The following is a 17,896-nucleotide window of genomic DNA, read 5'->3' as shown; positions in this document are numbered from 1 at the left end:
TATAGATTATAATAACTTTTTACGCAAAATAGTTTTCTAGCGTTGTTAGCTTTGAAATCAAGGGTGACTCACTGCTATAGTGTTAAAAAATCTGCTTTCTAATTGCTGCAGATATTTCGTAACGGTAACATATTTTATGATTTGACATTGTATTGAGTAAGTACGCTTACGTTAAAATTCACAACGTCGGTAGCCGTATAAGTAGCCTATAACAACATTTGAGATCAATTATTGGTCACTGTCAGCGCATCCGTTTGACCAATCATACCTTAAACTCAGAAATGGGACTTAAGTAGCTGCGTTAATCAATATTTGAGCCTTCAAATACGTATGACCAGAATTATCCGCGTTTGAAAGCTAAAATGACGACTTGCCTTTTTTAAGACTCGGACATACTATTGAGAAGACATTATAAACGTAGAAAGTGAAATGTCTAGTTTTAGGTTTATTCAAAGGGATTAGTTCGGCAGTTCAAGTTCAAGATTAATCACATACATTCAAAACACAAAACAACCGCAGAAAACAACGAACGATGGCCTTTAATATTGGTCTACTAGTTTCCCCGATAACATATAGGCCTACATGTATCTCATTAAAAAATGAATGATTGCCCATTGCTATCTTGTCACAATCGCACTAGTTTATCTGACACGAGTGTTTGATGAAAAAGCTTTCACTGTTGATAAATAGAACTAAGTAATTAGGTGCAATTAGTGAAAGATAATTATTTCCTTTACTGTTCTAAAACGTTAGATTATTTCAGCCTTGACCTATGTACATACAGGTCAACCATGAGAGTCGGCCATCTAGTTGAATGTTTCCTGAGTCAAAATACGTGTAAGGAGTGTGGATGTTCATTAAAGACATCTTTAATGAATTATTTAAAGAATTGCTAAAGCTGTGTTCTCCCTTTTAAAAGAGTAAATATTAAAGCTGTGTTCGCCCCCTATTGAAAAAGTATATATTAAGTGTAGTAGTACTAGTACTTATATAGATGTACAGTAGTGCGGAGCTAAATGAAGGGGTTGGCGGGGTTAGTTGGGGTATATTCGGTAGATCTATGTCTTAACACGTGACTAACCTAGGGACCCTATATAGTGAAATTTTGATTTTTTGCGAATCTATAATCTTTTGTTGACGAGTATTTAACGTGCACAAACTAACGTGTCATTGGATTCGTAGGACCTCTGATAACCTATTAAATCTACTCAGATTGGCTGGACCGTAGAGGACTTGTTTTGTAACTTGGTATACATTCATTATACATGTGTTGCTTGGGGAAATTCGAAAGATTAGAAACAATACACTCAAGCCGATGTGGGATAGATTAAAAACATTAGTTATTTGAGAGGTTTGTTTTCGTGGAATTGCAAGAACCACAGACCAAACATTGGAGTAGTGCAAATTGATGCTATCAGAGTCCCCGATGCACATGAATAAATTTAGAAAACTTATTTACAATCACTTTGATAAACCTTGTTGAGGTCTCGGAGATCTTGTCTACCAGCTGGTCCTTGACTGACATAATACCAACTGAAATGAGGAGGTAATTTTATTTTATGACTTAATTTTAAACACTTTATCAGGTGTCAAATTTTATATGAAGACGAATATATCCATTAAAATGAATACTACCTTTTAGATTGAATTTTTAAACTATAGGCAAAAATATGCCTATGCTCATCGTTGGACTTTCCTGGTGTCATAACTACATACAACAGAATATCTCTAAAGTCCATTTAACTAAATAATTTCGAAACACTATTCTATTCTTTAGACACTAGTTGAGTCCGACCGATAGATATATTTTCTTATTGACCAAGATTGAGAATTTTATGTCCATTCTAAGACAGTTTAAAGGGAGCGTCAAATTAACAAGAATTGTCCTAAAAAAATTCTCCTCTGGAATATAGATTTTAAAACTTGTGTTCTTTTGAAAAATCATTCAGGTTTCCGTGTGTTTTCATGTTGAAGATCATAACCTTAATGAATAGAACGACTTCAATTATGATTGTCCAAGAAATATATACTGGACTACAAAGCGCCAGAGTAATTAGGCCTACCCTGGGTTGGAGATACCCATAATAAGACGGGAACCATAACGAGAGTTGTTCTTATAAGTAATGGAGTGGAACTGGCATATTTCTGTTATGCTTGTGCGTAATAAATAATAAACTTTACTTTTGTTTTGACCGATATGCACTCTTAATTCTGAAGGTTTTGTACTACACCAATGTTGGTGTTAATATATGCGTCGTTGTCATAAATATGAGATTGGCCATTTTGTACTTGATAAGGTAAATATAGTCATTAAACTTAATGATTGGATGCTATTTGGTTAGTAACATTCGGATGCTTTGGACAATTTAGATTATTTTAGCTGTTGGCTTTTCAATCCTGTTCAGTGAGTTTGCTTAATTTGATTTAATAATCAGTCTTCCTGGCGATCATTGTATATCCAAAATCAAAACATTTTAATGGGCCGTCAAAGTTAATCCGTCAAACTTTCTGAAGGTAAAAACATGTTATTGTGAACATACGGCTTGTAATTTTGAGGATCGCCCAGGGGAAATTGTCAGCTAGTAACGAGTTGAATTGTCGTCTTATAATGCTACAAGGGTTCGAATCTTTCTGAAGGTAAAAGAAACATTGTGAACAGGGCTAGTGATTTCGAGGATTGCGCACTAGACTTACCCCAGTCTGTACCAAGTTGAATATTCGTCGTAAGCTGCAAATACCTAAAGATAAGGACAGTTTTTATTATACTGCTAATGCATTCGGAAGTCGTTCCTTTTAAATATTTTGACATTTTCCATTCTATTTTAGGTGTAAAATGAATGTGTATGGATTTATAAGCAGTATACCAAGTTGGGTACTAGTTCTGACACTAGCAGTCTTCCTTCTCTACATGTGAGAGTTAATTTGAGTTTATTTTGTCCTAACAAATAACGTAGTGAAGTAAAACTCCATTTACTTTGTCCAATATGTTACCGATCAGTAATATTTAAAACACGGATTTCATTATATTGGGCACAAAACTCATTCCTCTAGCCCAAGACATTAAACTCCATTTAGATTCTCTGTCATTCGCCAAGTATCCTCCTGATAATTATGCCTTTTAAACTCCATGATTCAACCGTTTTGCTGTAGAAAAGTAGAACGTTAAACTCTCATTTCATTTCAATAGTCCTATATGCAAGCAGACCATAATGGAGTATAATTTCATCCCTACTTCATTTCATCAGCTGGATATTAAGATGCAAAACTTATATTTAATTAATCCAATATGTCTTTTATTTCTTCTGCTGATTATGCCAAAAGAAGCACAACTCCATTTCTTTTCTTTTTCGTGTAGGTATGTAGTACAGAAGTACAGGTTCTTCAAAGAACTTGGGGTTGATGGACCAACTCCTGGATTGTTACTAGGGAACGTTGCCCAGCTAAAGCAACATGGGGTTTGTAATATTTTTTATAGTATTTGAAGTCATTGCTTCTCAGTGAGTAGGACGATTGCTCAACAACCCCTGAGGACTAGCTTCGTTCTAAGTATAGATCAATGTAGCAACTGGCTTCGTACTGTAGGTTAGAGGGACAAGCTCGGGTAAAGCGTCAAGTCGTTCGGATAAGACAGTGACCCGAAACCCCAAAAGAAACTATGTATGGTTCTTACATGAAAATATCTATGTTTACTGTGTGGTATTGCTTGCTTATTACATTAATTTTTCTTCCAGTTCAATATAATAATCCTTTAATTATTATTTTTCCAGGGCTTGGTACATGCTATTAGACGATGGAAGGAGCAATATGGTTCAGTTTTTGGAATTTTTATCTGTCGTCAGCCTAGACTAGTTATTAGCAATTTGGATATTTTAAAAGATATTTTTATTAAAGAATTTAACCATTTCAGTGACAGGGAGGTACTATTACCAAAATGCAATAGGAGAGGGGGTCTTCTTGACTGCAATAGCCGCCTTTCTTGCATCACACAAGGCAGTGATTTCATTGGATTGTACTCCAGTAAATACAGCCAATCATAGACCTCGACAGTGTCGAACTTTCTGACTAGAACTCTAATTTCGCTAACCAAATCGCTGCATTCTCAAACTTCCGTGTTGAGAAAAAGGTACCTATTGCAGTCAAAGTATAAGACGAAGTTCGTAATAACTTGACTATATGACATTTTCGTACAATGCGAAAAACTTCCCTTTTTCGGAGGAATTCATTTAGATTTACTCAATTCTGTGGGTACCATCGTGGAATTCAAGACTGCTGTCAGAACTGGCGTCCACTTAGACTGGTTTTTACGTCCAGAAATACTAACACTTAAGTACATTGATCATAAGTTTGTTTGAAACGGGAACACGAATCTGATATTTCAGGAAATGCTGGTGTTTAACATTATTTCAAAAGGTGTATTCTTTCAAAGAGGAAATAATTGGAAGAGAATCCGGAGTATCATCACTCCAACATTCAGTTCTGGAAAACTTAAGTTGGTAGGTATATATTAACTAGTCTTTCTAACTAGTATTCAACAGCTTCAAATCGCCGAAATGAAATCTTGGGTTAAATAAGCACAAAGACCATAAAGCAACGACTCTTGGGAGCATGAAATGACACGGTGTGAAATCCTCCAATATCAATAGAATAATAGGATGTAATAATAGGCAGATTGGAATCTGGAAGCGATCAAGTGAAAACATGTGGAACCACAAAGTCTGAAGGCACCAGTCCCATAGAAAAGTTTTGTCATAATAATGCGACTTTTTTTGTAGATGTTTCCGTCTATATTAGATTGTGGTCATATTCTATCCAGAAATATGGTTGCCAATAGTATAGAAGGAACACCAATAGACGTCAAAAAGTAAGATTTCTGTGGCCAGATAAAATTCATCGGAAATAAGTACGATGGAAAATATCCCGATCTGAAGTGTAGTGAGTAGTGGTTAGTAATTCGAATGCTCAGAGTTGACAAACACAAAGTGGCATCAGGTATTTCAGGTATGTCTTGCCCACAGAGCATACTAAAGACTTGTTTATTCTGCAAAAACACAAAACTAAAACTACTCAGTTGATTATTTTACAGTTGTTTTGGAGCCTACACAATGGACGTGATCGCTAGAACAGCGTTTGGTATAGATGTGGATTCGCAGACCAACCCGGACGAACCATTTGTACACATGGCCAGAAAATTATTTACTCCGCGCAAATGGTTTGGTATAGTGTACTTGATAATATGTGAGTACTGTCTCTTTATTCATAATTCCTTGAATTTTTATGATATTTAATAGGACAAAAGCAAAATGTGCACAATGAGGGACAATGAAGAAACGGGTTTTAGCCCACTATTTTTATATTTATCTATATTTATATAAACAGTATTATTTCAGCATCTATACCTTTGACCATCCCTTTATTCCGTTATCTTGATATTGGATTCTTCCCGTCTGAACCAACCAAGTTTTTTGTGCGATCCATCCAGGAAATGATCCGACAAAGGAAAGACAACAGCGATTCATTCTCCAAGGTAAATGCACACAGTTGGAATTTAAAACTTTAGACAACTTTATCTTGGTAACCATCAAAGAGGCAAATAAGACGATTATGTTTTGATTATAGAAAACTGTCATTGTGCCAAGCACAGTTTGTTTATTTCTTTTCTGACCAGGGGCGAACGTAGCAGCTCTAAGCCCTCGGATTGTGAGAAAACATCTTCTCAGGCAGATCAATGAGATTTTCTTGTCGGAATTGGGCTATTTCACTTTTGTGTTTGGTGATCCGAGCTCTCATTTCGACCCTGTTTCTGACAACATTTCTGTAATGGAAATATGAAGCCAAAATAACAAGCATTTTTTTTATGCCCGTCTGCCTCAAACATCGACAATTATGGCTGAGAAGATATTTTCTATTTCAGGGACGGGCAGATTTTCTACAGTTGTTAATCAGGGCCGAGGGTGACGAAAGCAATGGAGATTCAATGAAATCTACAGATCGCAAAACTGTCAAGAGTAAGTTATCTACATCACTTAAATATCCTGGATGCCGTGATACTGATTAAATCGGAATCGGAAACAATATAAACAAGCTGATTTTGGGCAACTATTGATAATTTTTCCCCATAAATGTTGACTAAGACACACATTTCAATGTTTTACATCGGCCAAATTGCTGCCATTAACTATCGTTGAAAATCTCAATTTCTGTAAGTCGAAAGGTCGATCTGATCATCGCTTTATGATTTGCAAAATCAGATGGTTAAATAGTACATAACATCCAGTGGTTTACAATATGACGTGAATTATCAATTTGATTATTGGTTTCAGAACTGTCATCAGAGGAAATTATTGGCCAAGCCTTTTTATTTTTTATTGCTGGGTACGAGACCACTGGAACAACACTTCAGTATGTTGCCTATATATTAGCCACCCATCCTGACGTACAAGACAGGGTCATTGAAGAGATTGAACACATTATCGGTGATGTGAGTATCTCCCATTTACAATACATCGTCTTGTCCCTTACCACATCATACTACATGTTTTAAGGGATTGTAGGATACATTAATAGTGAAATTGGTGCAAATAGAAACTGTAATTGTCTGCGATACGAACACAACGACTGAAAAAAGTGTTGATTACCTTTAACCGACAATTATTGCAGAGAGACCCTACCTATGAAGACATAAACAAACTGAGTTATATGGAGCTGATGATACAAGAGACGTTAAGGATGTACCCGCCAGTAGTCAGGTAAGGTAACGCCAGCTAGACCTTGGCAAAACTTGACCAAGCATTGTGACCTTTCCCGGACTCTCTGTACCTATTCAGAGCTTGGTAAACTAGGATACTGTATTATCGACTGCTCAACAGAGAACAGAATTGGGGGAAAGTGAGTTATAAAAGAGTGTAGAACAATGGCATTAAATATAGGATAACATGAAACAAATCATTTCTTTTGGGTTCATAATACCCACATCCCTTGTACAAGTTGGTACGGCAGTGAACAATACAATAAAACTATCTGTGCTAAAATCAAAAGTAGGCTAATGTTGCTGTTCCACTAGTCGCAAATTGCATGGCAGAGGAGCAGAAAGGAAGGGCGTAAAACTCCATTTTCTCTTGAGTACTTCAATTGTATGTTTCAGTATAGGACGCAAAGCGTCGGATGACGTGACAATCAAAGGTCTGAAAATACCAAAAGACACAGCTGTCCTGGTACCTATTTATAGCATACATCACGATCCGGAGATCTTTGAAAATCCTGACGAATTCATTCCAGAAAGGTTAGTAAGGGCCATCAATTTGAAGGTTAATGATACTGCCTTTTCCATGCGCTTGAAGGACATTTTGGTAATGTGTTTAACTTTAATGTCTTGTGACTATCTAAACAATTACACATTTTGTAGCTTGAATTCCAAATATGGAAGTCTACATATTCACATCTAAGTGTCGTTTCGTCAAATTTTGGTAACTGTACGTGTGTTTTTGTAATTCCAAAGGCTTCTAATATAGTCGATAGTTATGGAATTTGACCCAATATACCCGGAATTTTGAAAAACGATGACCGCAACTGTCTTTTAAATTTTGTACAAAATATAGTGCAGACAACCCCTCTGGTAAAAAAGATGTAGTTAAAATTTACCGCCACATAAATAGCTATTGAAAATTAAATGAACCACGGTTTCTTCTTTTCATTGAAGGTTTTGTCTCAAAGAGAAATTGATACATGTTTCCTTTCAGATTTGAAAATAAAAATGTAAACCCAATAAAGTTTTTACCATTTGGATGTGGTCCTAGAGTGTGTATCGGTTTGAGATTGGCAATGGTAGAGGCAAAGGTGGCGCTCGTAACAGTTCTTCAAAAAGTGAAATTTGTAAGACACGAACAAACAGTGGTGAGTAGTCCTGATTTGTCTAAATATTTACTTTTCCATCTGAAAATGCTTCATTTTACCTGCTTGGTCACCTATCGAATCGGAATTCGATTCTGACATCTTGTTAACCTACAATTGGTTAAAAACGTAGAATTCTAAATTGACAGGGTTTATTCATATGATCCAATGAAAACATGGCCAAAAAATGGGTTTTATTTTTATTTCCCATATCAGTGTTTTTAAATGAGCACCCCCACCCCCAAATTGTATAAAAGTGCATTCTGAGTGCTTTCAAGTAGTAAACGGTGCAATTAATTCCCGATGTGCCTTAGATTTTCGATGTTTCTAAGGGAAGATTTGAAAAGAGAAAACACCTTTTTTTATTTTGTATTTTCAGAACAAAGTGGAATTTGAAGACTTGGGACTGTTGGTGCCAAAAAACAAACTGATAGTAGGAGTAGAACTAAGACAGAAAACATAATACCGAAATACGGATAATAAGTGTATTTATTTGACAATTGTGATAAACTCAACACGCTCCGTGCCCGAATAAGTATAAGCGGGTAGGAAAGATTACAAACCATCAAATCAGGTTAAAGGGGACTCGATTGAGGAAACTTAACTGCAAAAGCATAATTTTTGTACTAAGGCAGAAAGAAACAACATTTTTATACAAGGAAACAGCAATGATTCTTGTCGGTTGTGTCTACCAGCCGACTTATCATTACTTATTAACAGATAGATCGACCGCCTGCTTATGAGGTAGATTATTGGACTCGTTTGGTTAATACCTTACACTCGATTTGTGAAATGTTTATGGTTTGTCTATGCTTTCTTGTTTTGACCGCGATATTCTTCAGTAAAAATTGTCTTTATAACTCTTTTTATCTGTACTTACTGGGGTAAAAGGTTTAGCTTCATTGCACAAATCAGTTAAATATATAAAATTATAACTTAATTCATCGTTCAAGTTTATCGCTTTACTCAAATGAGTGGTCATTTTACAAGATGTAACTCTCCAAGAAACCTGCAGCCTGCATGACAGGGTAAAACTGGTATCTAGCCTAATGATGGGATTCTATATTTCCTAACCTAATTCCTAACCTATGGCACAAATTTGATTTCGGAGAAGGGAGGGTTTGATTCTCCCAAATGTACAGGCCTAAGGTGGAGCAGACACTTTATTTAGAAATTGTGATTAAGGGTCTTGATATTGGTTTTTCTTCTATTCTGTTTCTGATCTGAAGTATAAGTAGTATATGAGCTTTATGTTATCCCGATTATATATCCTCAGATATACCGATTATTTATCCTCAGATATACCGATTATTTATCCTCAGATATACCGATTATATATCCTCATTCCGAGGAAAACTTCTTATTCAAATTATTTTCCTATGAAGGTAAAAGTTGATTCAATATTCTTCAGACAAAACTCACGATATTCATCTAATCAATTTAACGCTCGTAAAGTTTTTCAGTTTATCAATGGTACAAAAAATGTAGAAACTAAAAAGAATTTGAAATTAACGACGAAAACAACAAGGCTAATCATTTATATGAAATTAAAACGAGTGGAAAATATATAGATAGGTTTAGAATGTTAATCATACCAGATAAAGAAGATAATCTTTCATTGGGTGAATTTAATATGATATTGGAAACTGAACTGAAGCATTATTAGAAATCCTGAACCACAAAAAGAACAAAGAAAGATTTATGAGTTTTTACGAGCGGCAGACTTTGAATAAGTTAAACTATATTTTGTTAATGATTCTAATTTCACCTCTGTTGACATTCATAAAAGCCAAATACCACAAAAATTTTCAATACCACTAATAAGAGATGATAATATATATTTGTGTTATGTTGATATATTCTTCAGAATTTATAAACCAAAATTTTCAATCCATTTGAACAAGATAAAGGAATCAAAACAAGAAATATCCCTTGTGAGTGTAATGTCACGATTACACAAAGTTTTAGGGGAGAAAAACAAGCTTTATCAGAAATTCATTTAATTTAATTACCTTAAAAATGGAAAGCAGTAGACAACAATACATAATAGAAAAACAAAATGAACTAAAAGAAAAACTAAAACACTTCAACAAATGCAGGAAAACATGGAGTAGAATTGATTATGTTTTCAAAACATTAAACACAGTTGTAACAGTAGGGATAACAGTGGCAACAGCCGTAACCGGTGGATTGATGCTTCCAATAATTGTTCCAACTGTATTAGCAGCCTTCACTGCTGTTCAAACTTCATCTTGTGGATTGATTATATTAGGTTATACATCAAAACAGAAATCTGATTATAAAAAGAAAACCGAAATTTTAGATACATATCTTAATAAATTATTTATATTTTTTGAAAGATCAAGAGAAGATAAGAACATAACCATTGAAGAATTAGAAGAATTTAATGAAATTTTAGATAAATTTGATGTAGAAATATCATCTGTAAAAGTTAAAAATTCCTAGTTAAAAATAGATTCTTAAAAAAGAAAATGGAAACATTTAAAGGACAAATTGAATTAGATGGAGAGATAATTCTTTTTACGAAATATCCTTTTACGTAAAGACAATTTCAAAGAAATAAAAAGATCTAAAACTGGCAGAGGAACTGAACTACTTAAAAAGATAAATGAATATATAGGAGAAAATTGTTTTATACCAACAGATGGTAAGTGTTTTATAAAATGTGTAAATCACATTATGAATAAAAACTTAACAAAAGAATTTCAAGATTTCATCAACAGTTTTCAAAAAGCTAATAGAAAAGGAGTAATGACAGTTGGAAGAATTAAGCTATTCAATGACCAATTTGATACAAATTTTCAAATCTATAACCCTAAAGACAGTCATTTTCATCCAAGATATGTATCCGAGGAATTAGATTGGGTTTTATATTTACATAACTCACATTTCTGTTTGATAAGAAGAAATAACAAAGCTTTAGGTATTAAAGAAATAGAAGAAAATTATGAACAGGTATGGAAAACATGTAGAGATGATAATACCATAACACAAGTTTCACCTTTAAAATTAAATGTTTTTCCAACAATTCATGATGATTGTTTATTCGCTTGGGATTGTGAAACATATTGTGAAGAGGGGGTTAATAAAGCTATTCCTTATTGTTCTACTTTAGTCAATTTGGAAAAACTAAGAAAAACCTTAGATGATTATAATAATTATTTAAATGATTTTTATGATTTTAATGAGACTCTAGATTTTAAGCCGCCAGATCCCATTCCAGAAGAATTTTACAATAGATTAATGAATATAGTAAAAATGTTTGTAGGAACAGATTGTATAGATCAAAAGTTAAAACATTTAGGTCAATATGATAGAAAGAGATTAACATTAATTTCTCATAACGGTAGTGGTTTTGACAATTGGATAATCCTTAAAAACGTAAAAAAAACTAACACAATGTCCACTAGTATCAGCTAAACGCATTCTATCTCTACCTTTAACTAATACTTTCACCGATGAAGATTTACAAAAAAGTTGGAAAAGACAAAAAATAACTGGCAACTCTAATTATCTACAAAATATTAATTTTATATGTTCCTACCAGCATGAAAAATCTAGTTTGGCGGCATGGAGGAATTCATCTAATCTACCAATGAATTTGAGAAAGATCACTGATATCGACATTACTAAATACACAGAGGACAACTGGGAACCTTTAAGACATGAATAGGAACCTTATGCTAAAAGAGATACGTTATGTCCTGGACCTTGTTTGATAAAATACAGCAAGGTTATGAAAAATACTGTATTCCAGAATGTTTCTAATAATCCAACAGCTCCTTCTTTATCTTTAAAGGGTTGGTATTATTTGTATCATTACAATAAAGAAATGGTTGAAGAACCATATTATTAAAGGACAATTCTCGTTCTAAAACACACTGAAAAAGAAAACATTGAAAAGGTTTATTCACACACTCATCCTTTTATAAGATTTTTTTATTAGGCAAAGTATTAAAGGAGGAAGAGTTTCGGCTAATAGGAAATCATTTGAAACAGACAAAATGGATGAGATTTGTAATCTATTAAAGGAATACACAGAATTCGACAGTAGTAATATAATTGATTTATTCAAAGAATACAACACATGTGCAAAAGATAAGACAGAAGTTCACACTAAACTCAAAGAGCTGGACTATTCTAAAGTAATGGCCTTTGATGCTAATGGGTTGTACGCCTCTGCTATGTCAGATTTAGAGAGTGAATATCCTAAAGGGGAAAGTGAAAGACCGTTTCTACCAGAAGAAAATGAAGAATTTGTCAAGCTCTTTAATGGACAGAAATTCAGACCTAGAACGGCTATTTTAAAAAGTCTGGTTTAATATTCTACCAACATGTTCTTCCAACCCATTCCAACTAAAGATAAAATTACTTTTACGAACAGAAAAGGTAAAAAGGATGTTGTTTTATGATGTTTTAACATCGTTTAATATTCAAGAAATAGTTAAAGCTGGTGGTAAAATACTCAAGATATTGGATGGTATAGTGTATGAAGAAAATTTTAAAACTCCTCCATAGAGAATACATTTTAATTTTGAAGGAATTAAGGAATAAATACAAAAAGGAAGGGGATGAGGTTGGTAGTAACTGCATGAAATTATTAGGTAATTCATTGTATAGTAAATCTATTCAGAAGGATATAACTACATCGAGACATCTATGGAGTGAAACAACTTTTAAAGCCAACTTCGATTCACATGTTAAAAACTATGAAAAAGTAAATGAGACTCAATATATATTTGAGATAGAAGAAGAAGAAAAAGAATTTATTCCTCCAAAGGATTCAACAAGATTAACACCAAGTCATATAGGATCGTTCGTTTTATCTCAGTAAAAAAATAATGAATAATTTTATTCACGTAATAGATGGATTTTATAAGCCGGAAATATACTATACAGATACTGATAGTTTATACATTTCTTCTAACAAATGAGATAAATTAAATAAAGCTGGGTTGTTCAGAAACTAATTATTGTAAAGGAAAGAATGATTACGGTGATGGTGGAATTATATATGGTTTATATTATATATATAATATCATTTTAACTTCTGATGGTGTTTTGAAGGAAAAAAACATTTAAGGGATACTCTAACTATAAGATTAAGGTGGATGATTATATTCAATTAGCTAGTAGACATGATGTGATGAATGAATTTAAGAAACCATGGGGAAAGAGTTTCTCTGATGGAATAGTTATTCCAAATGATGAAGATAAACAAAAGAAAGTTTTTAGAAGTTATTTAAATCTCGTTAAGAGAAAAGCACCAGATGATGAAGGAATTATGTATCCTTACAACGACGGAAAAGAATTGAACATGGATGAAAACTACGAATTTGATGATTTCGATTATCTAACTATTCAAGAAGAGAATGAAGAGTGTTTAATTACAGAATGAATTTAGTTCTTTTGTTTTAAATGAAGTTGAATTACAATTTTCTCATTACCAAAATCTATAAACCTATTTTTGATTTCCAGATTTATATCTTTAATCATAAAGGAATTAAGTGGTAAATATGTTGTTTGAAAAGCCTAGTAAAGCATTTAAAGAATTTTCTACATTGAAATCAACTTGACTATTTATTTCTCAATATCAATTTTGTTTTGTTCAGATTCAAATTACCTTCGAATTCAATAGTGTTTCTACCATTTAGACTTCCTCCATATTCAGAAAGGTAATCGTTAATGGCTACCTATTCGTAGCTTCCTGGTAGTAAACTTATGGTTTTGAAGTTGTATAAACTCCATTATCTGTTGATATTTTTATTTTGTTATTTTTTCGTTGATATTTCTAATGGAATTGTAAACAGAGAAATACTTTAATCCCAATTCATATTCTTGATTGCGATCGAGTTCATACTCATAATCTAGTGACAATTTAATGTCTGATTTATTTGAGGTGATAACGAATAGTTGTTCTTTATTTGATATTTTTAATGACGCTTTTATAATCATTTTTATCTATGATACCTTTCTCTATGAGTCTTTTTAATATACAATTTACTTCATTATATTGTCTGTGTGATTGACGACCTGGCTTCATTGCCTCTAATATTATTTGTAATCTATTAAGTAGTTCCTCGTTGTTGTCGGATAAAAACGTTATACCTTGTCCAGATACCATATCTTCGAATTCGTCTATTTCTTGTGTAATTGAACTGTCTTCAGTATAATCATCTGATACCTCATCTTCATATTCATCATCTGCTTCATCAACTTCACATTCATCAGGAATAACTTTTTTATATATGTTTCAACTGCTTTCGATCTTTTTGTTTCGGGTCCCGACTTCCTTATTGCTTGTAGAAATTTTGAGTATGCTAGTAAATCCCTGTAATCGGCAAGGCCAATATACCCGCCATTCATTAAATCTATTAACCCTTTTGTTAATGTAAATATTAAGTCTTTTGTATCGATTTTGAATATAGGGGAATTTGACTTGAATTTGATTCTAGATCTATTAAACAATAAGCCCTCATCATCAATGATAGGTGTAATACTCTTTGGTAAATCTGCTTTAGGGTTTGAAAAAAGACTATTAATATCATCTAATGTCTTAATTATAATACCTACATATTGATTCGGTTCTGGGTGATCTTTATAAGGTTCTATATGTCTATATTCTAAAGCTAATTTCTTTTTAATATCCTCTTGAGTTTTTAATATTGGTTGAAATAAAGTTTGTAGTTTTTCTGTTAATCCAAGTTGTTGTTATTTATTATTTTCAACTTGGGTCTTTATTTTATTCTTAGCTTTGATATATTCTTTATTTCTTTTTAAAATATTATTCCAATCGCTACTCATTTTTAAAAAAATAAAATTAACATATGTCGATCATAACTCTTTCACCCGCAGGTTTTCTAGTATTAAAAAATACATATCCATGATCATCTGGGTTTCTCCATTGAGCTGTACAAACTTTTTTGAATGTATCTCTGTCCATTCCGTGATTTATCGACTGAATGTTTTGAGATAAATCTTCGTCGTTTAATTCAAATAATAAAAAAACAATTTGCATGTTTTCTAATGAACATAGAATTCATCCCATATAAAGATTGGGATTGGTATATGCAGTGACAGTTGTGATGTCTTCCTTTCGCTACGCAGTCGTCAAACAATATTAAGTTCTTTCGATTGCTATCAATATTAGACAAGTCTAGATCATTAACATTTTTCGTAAGAAAAACTTTAATGTCCGTTGGATAGAAAGATGGATTCTTTGCTTTAATGTAGTTATCTATGATATCTTTTATTTCCACTTCTTCTTCTTCGTTTTCTTCATACAATTGAAATATGTCTTGAACATCTTTCTTTGGTAAATATTCTAAAGCTTTGAGGAATTGATAATATGATTGCTCTGGTGTTGTTGTGTAGATATAGAGAGAATTGAAATCTAAAAGGTTTGGTGTTGTCAACATGTTAAAAGTGAGATGAGTTTTCCCAGAACCGGAACTTCCACAAATACACAAAAGCATTGGGTTACTAGGAAATATTTCTGAATGTTTGAATTTCTTCCCCATTTTTTATTCTATATTTCTGTTCCAAAAATCACTCCTTCTCCTTTATACTTTGAAAGAAATAATTCTTCTCCTGTGTGAATGTTTTTAAAAAATAATCTATTACCCTTATGTTTGACTTTCATTTTTCCTGTCTCCATTTTGTCTATGATACTGTTTAATCCTTATTTAAGGATTTCTTGGTTTCTTCCCCAAATCGTTTTCCAAATTCTTTAACTGTACATAATATATCTGCCACTCCTGAACTAATTTTTTTGCTTCCTTTTCCATTATTAAATTATGTCTATGTTCTTCGGCAGCTTTTACTGCAGCGGCTTTATCTTCATTGGCAGCTTTTACTCAAGCAGCAGTACCACCAGTAACAGCACCAGCAGCGGTAAGACCAGCAAATATCAAAGGTAGGAAAGGTCATTTATTTTGAAAATTTACCAAGCTACTAAATAGACCCCAGGGAGTCGGAAAAACACTTAAAACCGAATTAAAAACAATTAGAAGAAAAAAATAGATTTTTTTTTTAGTTACAAGGGATGACTGCACGAAATTTGCTTATACTGAAATAAATCATATTTTGAAAACTTACCAAGCTACAAAGCTGACATTTTGCACACATATGCACTTGGGCCCCCTACACATTTAGAAAAAAAAACAGAACAGAGAAATCTCCCATAGGTAAAAAGTTAGCCCAGGAAAAGTTGCCTATATTCGGCTCTTATAGGCCATATAGACGGAAAACGTCCAATAGCTAACTTTGCCAAATAATTGGCCCATGTTTTGGATTTTTCCTACTAATTAAAATCCAGGGAGTCGGAAAACACATAAAACCCAATTAAAAACAATTAGAGAAAAAAATAGATTTTTTTTAGTTACAAGGGACTACTGCACCAAATGTGCTTATACACAAATAAATTTTTATTTTGAAAACTTACCAAGCTACAAAGCTGATATTTGGCACACATATGCACCTGGGCCCCCTACGCATGTGGAAAAAAACAGAACAGAGAAATCTCCCATAGGGAAAAAGTTAGCCCCGGAAAAGTTGCCGATATTCGGCTCTTATAGGCCATATGGACGGAAAACGTACAATAGCTAACTTTGCCAAATAAACCGATTTGGCCCATGTTTTGGGTTTTTCCTACTAATTCGACCCCAGGGAGTCGGAAAAACACATAAAACCCAATTAAAAACAATTAGAGAAAAAAATAGATTTTTCTTAGTTACAAGGGACTACTGCACCAAATGTGCTTATACACAAATAAATTTTTATTTTGAAAACTTACCAAGCTACAAAGCTGAAATTTGGCACACATATGCACCTGGGCCCCCTACGCATGTGGAAAAAAACAGAACAGAGAAATCTCCCATAGGGAAAAAGTTAGTCCCGGAAAAGTTGCCGATATTCGGCTCTTATAGGCCATATGGACGGAAAACGTACAATAGCTAACTTGGCCAAATAAACCGATTTGGCCCATGTTTTGGGTTTTTCCTACTAATTCGACCCCAGGGAGTCGGAAAAACACATAAAACCCAATTAAAAACAATTAGAGAAAAAAATAGATTTTTCTTAGTTACAAGGGACTACTGCACCAAATGTGCTTATACACAAATAAATTTTTATTTTGAAAACTTACCAAGCTACAAAGCTGAAATTTGGCACACATATGCACCTGGGCCCCCTACGCATGTGGAAAAAAACAGAACAGAGAAATCTCCCATAGGGAAAAAGTTAGCCCCGGAAAAGTTGCCGATATTCGGCTCTTATAGGCCATATGGACGGAAAACGTACAATAGCTAACTTGGCCAAATAAACCGATTTGGCCCATGTTTTGGGTTTTTCCTACTAATTCGACCCCAGGGAGTCGGAAAAACACATAAAACCCAATTAAAAACAATTAGAGAAAAAAATAGATTTTTCTTAGTTACAAGGGACTACTGCACCAAATGTGCTTATACACAAATAAATTTTTATTTTGAAAACTTACCAAGCTACAAAGCTGAAATTTGGCACACATATGCACCTGGGCCCCCTACGCATGTGGAAAAAAACAGAACAGAGAAATCTCCCATAGGGAAAAAGTTAGCCCCGGAAAAGTTGCCGATATTCGGCTCTTATAGGCCATATGGACGGAAAACGTACAATAGCTAACTTGGCCAAATAAACCGATTTGGCCCATGTTTTGGGTTTTTCCTACTAATTCGACCCCAGGGAGTCGGAAAAACACATAAAACCCAATTAAAAACAATTAGAGAAAAAAATAGATTTTTCTTAGTTACAAGGGACTACTGCACCAAATGTGCTTATACACAAATAAATTTTTATTTTGAAAACTTACCAAGCTACAAAGCTGAAATTTGGCACACATATGCACCTGGGCCCCCTACGCATGTGGAAAAAAACAGAACAGAGAATCTCCCATAGGGAAAAGTTAGCCCCGGAAAAGTTGCCGATATTCGGCTCTTATAGGCCATATGGA

General features: G+C 33.5%; 5 protein-coding genes across 5 annotated transcripts; 4 read left to right on the top strand and 1 right to left on the bottom strand.

Moving 5' to 3' along the window:
• Positions 1-1,533: 1,533 nt before the first annotated feature.
• On the top strand, positions 1,534-8,825 carry LOTGIDRAFT_223980 (hypothetical protein). The gene is made up of 14 exons (XM_009046789.1): positions 1,534-1,546; positions 2,827-2,910; positions 3,356-3,455; positions 3,768-3,917; positions 4,380-4,493; positions 4,773-4,861; positions 5,084-5,235; positions 5,388-5,524; positions 5,912-6,005; positions 6,321-6,478; positions 6,658-6,746; positions 7,142-7,279; positions 7,737-7,890; positions 8,267-8,825. Exons 1-14 carry the CDS (start codon positions 1,539-1,541, stop codon positions 8,348-8,350), a joined length of 1,551 nt encoding a protein of 516 aa, XP_009045037.1. The 5' UTR covers positions 1,534-1,538; the 3' UTR covers positions 8,351-8,825.
• Positions 8,826-9,906: 1,081 nt separating this feature from the next.
• LOTGIDRAFT_170923 (hypothetical protein) lies at positions 9,907-10,353 on the top strand (the record flags this gene model as incomplete). The annotated part of the gene is made up of 1 exon (XM_009046788.1): positions 9,907-10,353. The coding sequence occupies one exon, from the start codon at positions 9,907-9,909 to the stop codon at positions 10,351-10,353; it is 447 nt and encodes a 148-aa protein (XP_009045036.1).
• A 234-nt stretch (positions 10,354-10,587) lies between these two features.
• On the top strand, positions 10,588-11,581 carry LOTGIDRAFT_170922 (hypothetical protein; the record flags this gene model as incomplete). Its single annotated transcript, XM_009046787.1, has 2 exons — positions 10,588-11,289; positions 11,456-11,581. The coding sequence occupies 2 exons, from the start codon at positions 10,588-10,590 to the stop codon at positions 11,579-11,581; spliced, it is 828 nt and encodes a 275-aa protein (XP_009045035.1).
• Positions 11,582-11,912: 331 nt separating this feature from the next.
• Positions 11,913-13,306, top strand: LOTGIDRAFT_170921 (hypothetical protein; the record flags this gene model as incomplete). The annotated part of the gene is made up of 3 exons (XM_009046786.1): positions 11,913-12,224; positions 12,449-12,723; positions 12,976-13,306. The coding sequence occupies 3 exons, from the start codon at positions 11,913-11,915 to the stop codon at positions 13,304-13,306; spliced, it is 918 nt and encodes a 305-aa protein (XP_009045034.1).
• A 522-nt stretch (positions 13,307-13,828) lies between these two features.
• LOTGIDRAFT_170920 (hypothetical protein) lies at positions 13,829-15,428 on the bottom strand (the record flags this gene model as incomplete). The annotated part of the gene is made up of 2 exons (XM_009046785.1): positions 13,829-14,124; positions 14,987-15,428. The coding sequence occupies 2 exons, from the start codon at positions 15,426-15,428 to the stop codon at positions 13,829-13,831; spliced, it is 738 nt and encodes a 245-aa protein (XP_009045033.1).
• Between the last annotated feature and the right edge of the window lie 2,468 nt (positions 15,429-17,896).

Source organism: Lottia gigantea (genome assembly GCF_000327385.1).
Source record: "Lottia gigantea unplaced genomic scaffold LOTGIsca_107, whole genome shotgun sequence".
Classification (NCBI taxonomy): Eukaryota; Metazoa; Mollusca; class Gastropoda; family Lottiidae; genus Lottia; species Lottia gigantea.
This window is presented reverse-complemented; position numbering and strand designations above follow the sequence as displayed.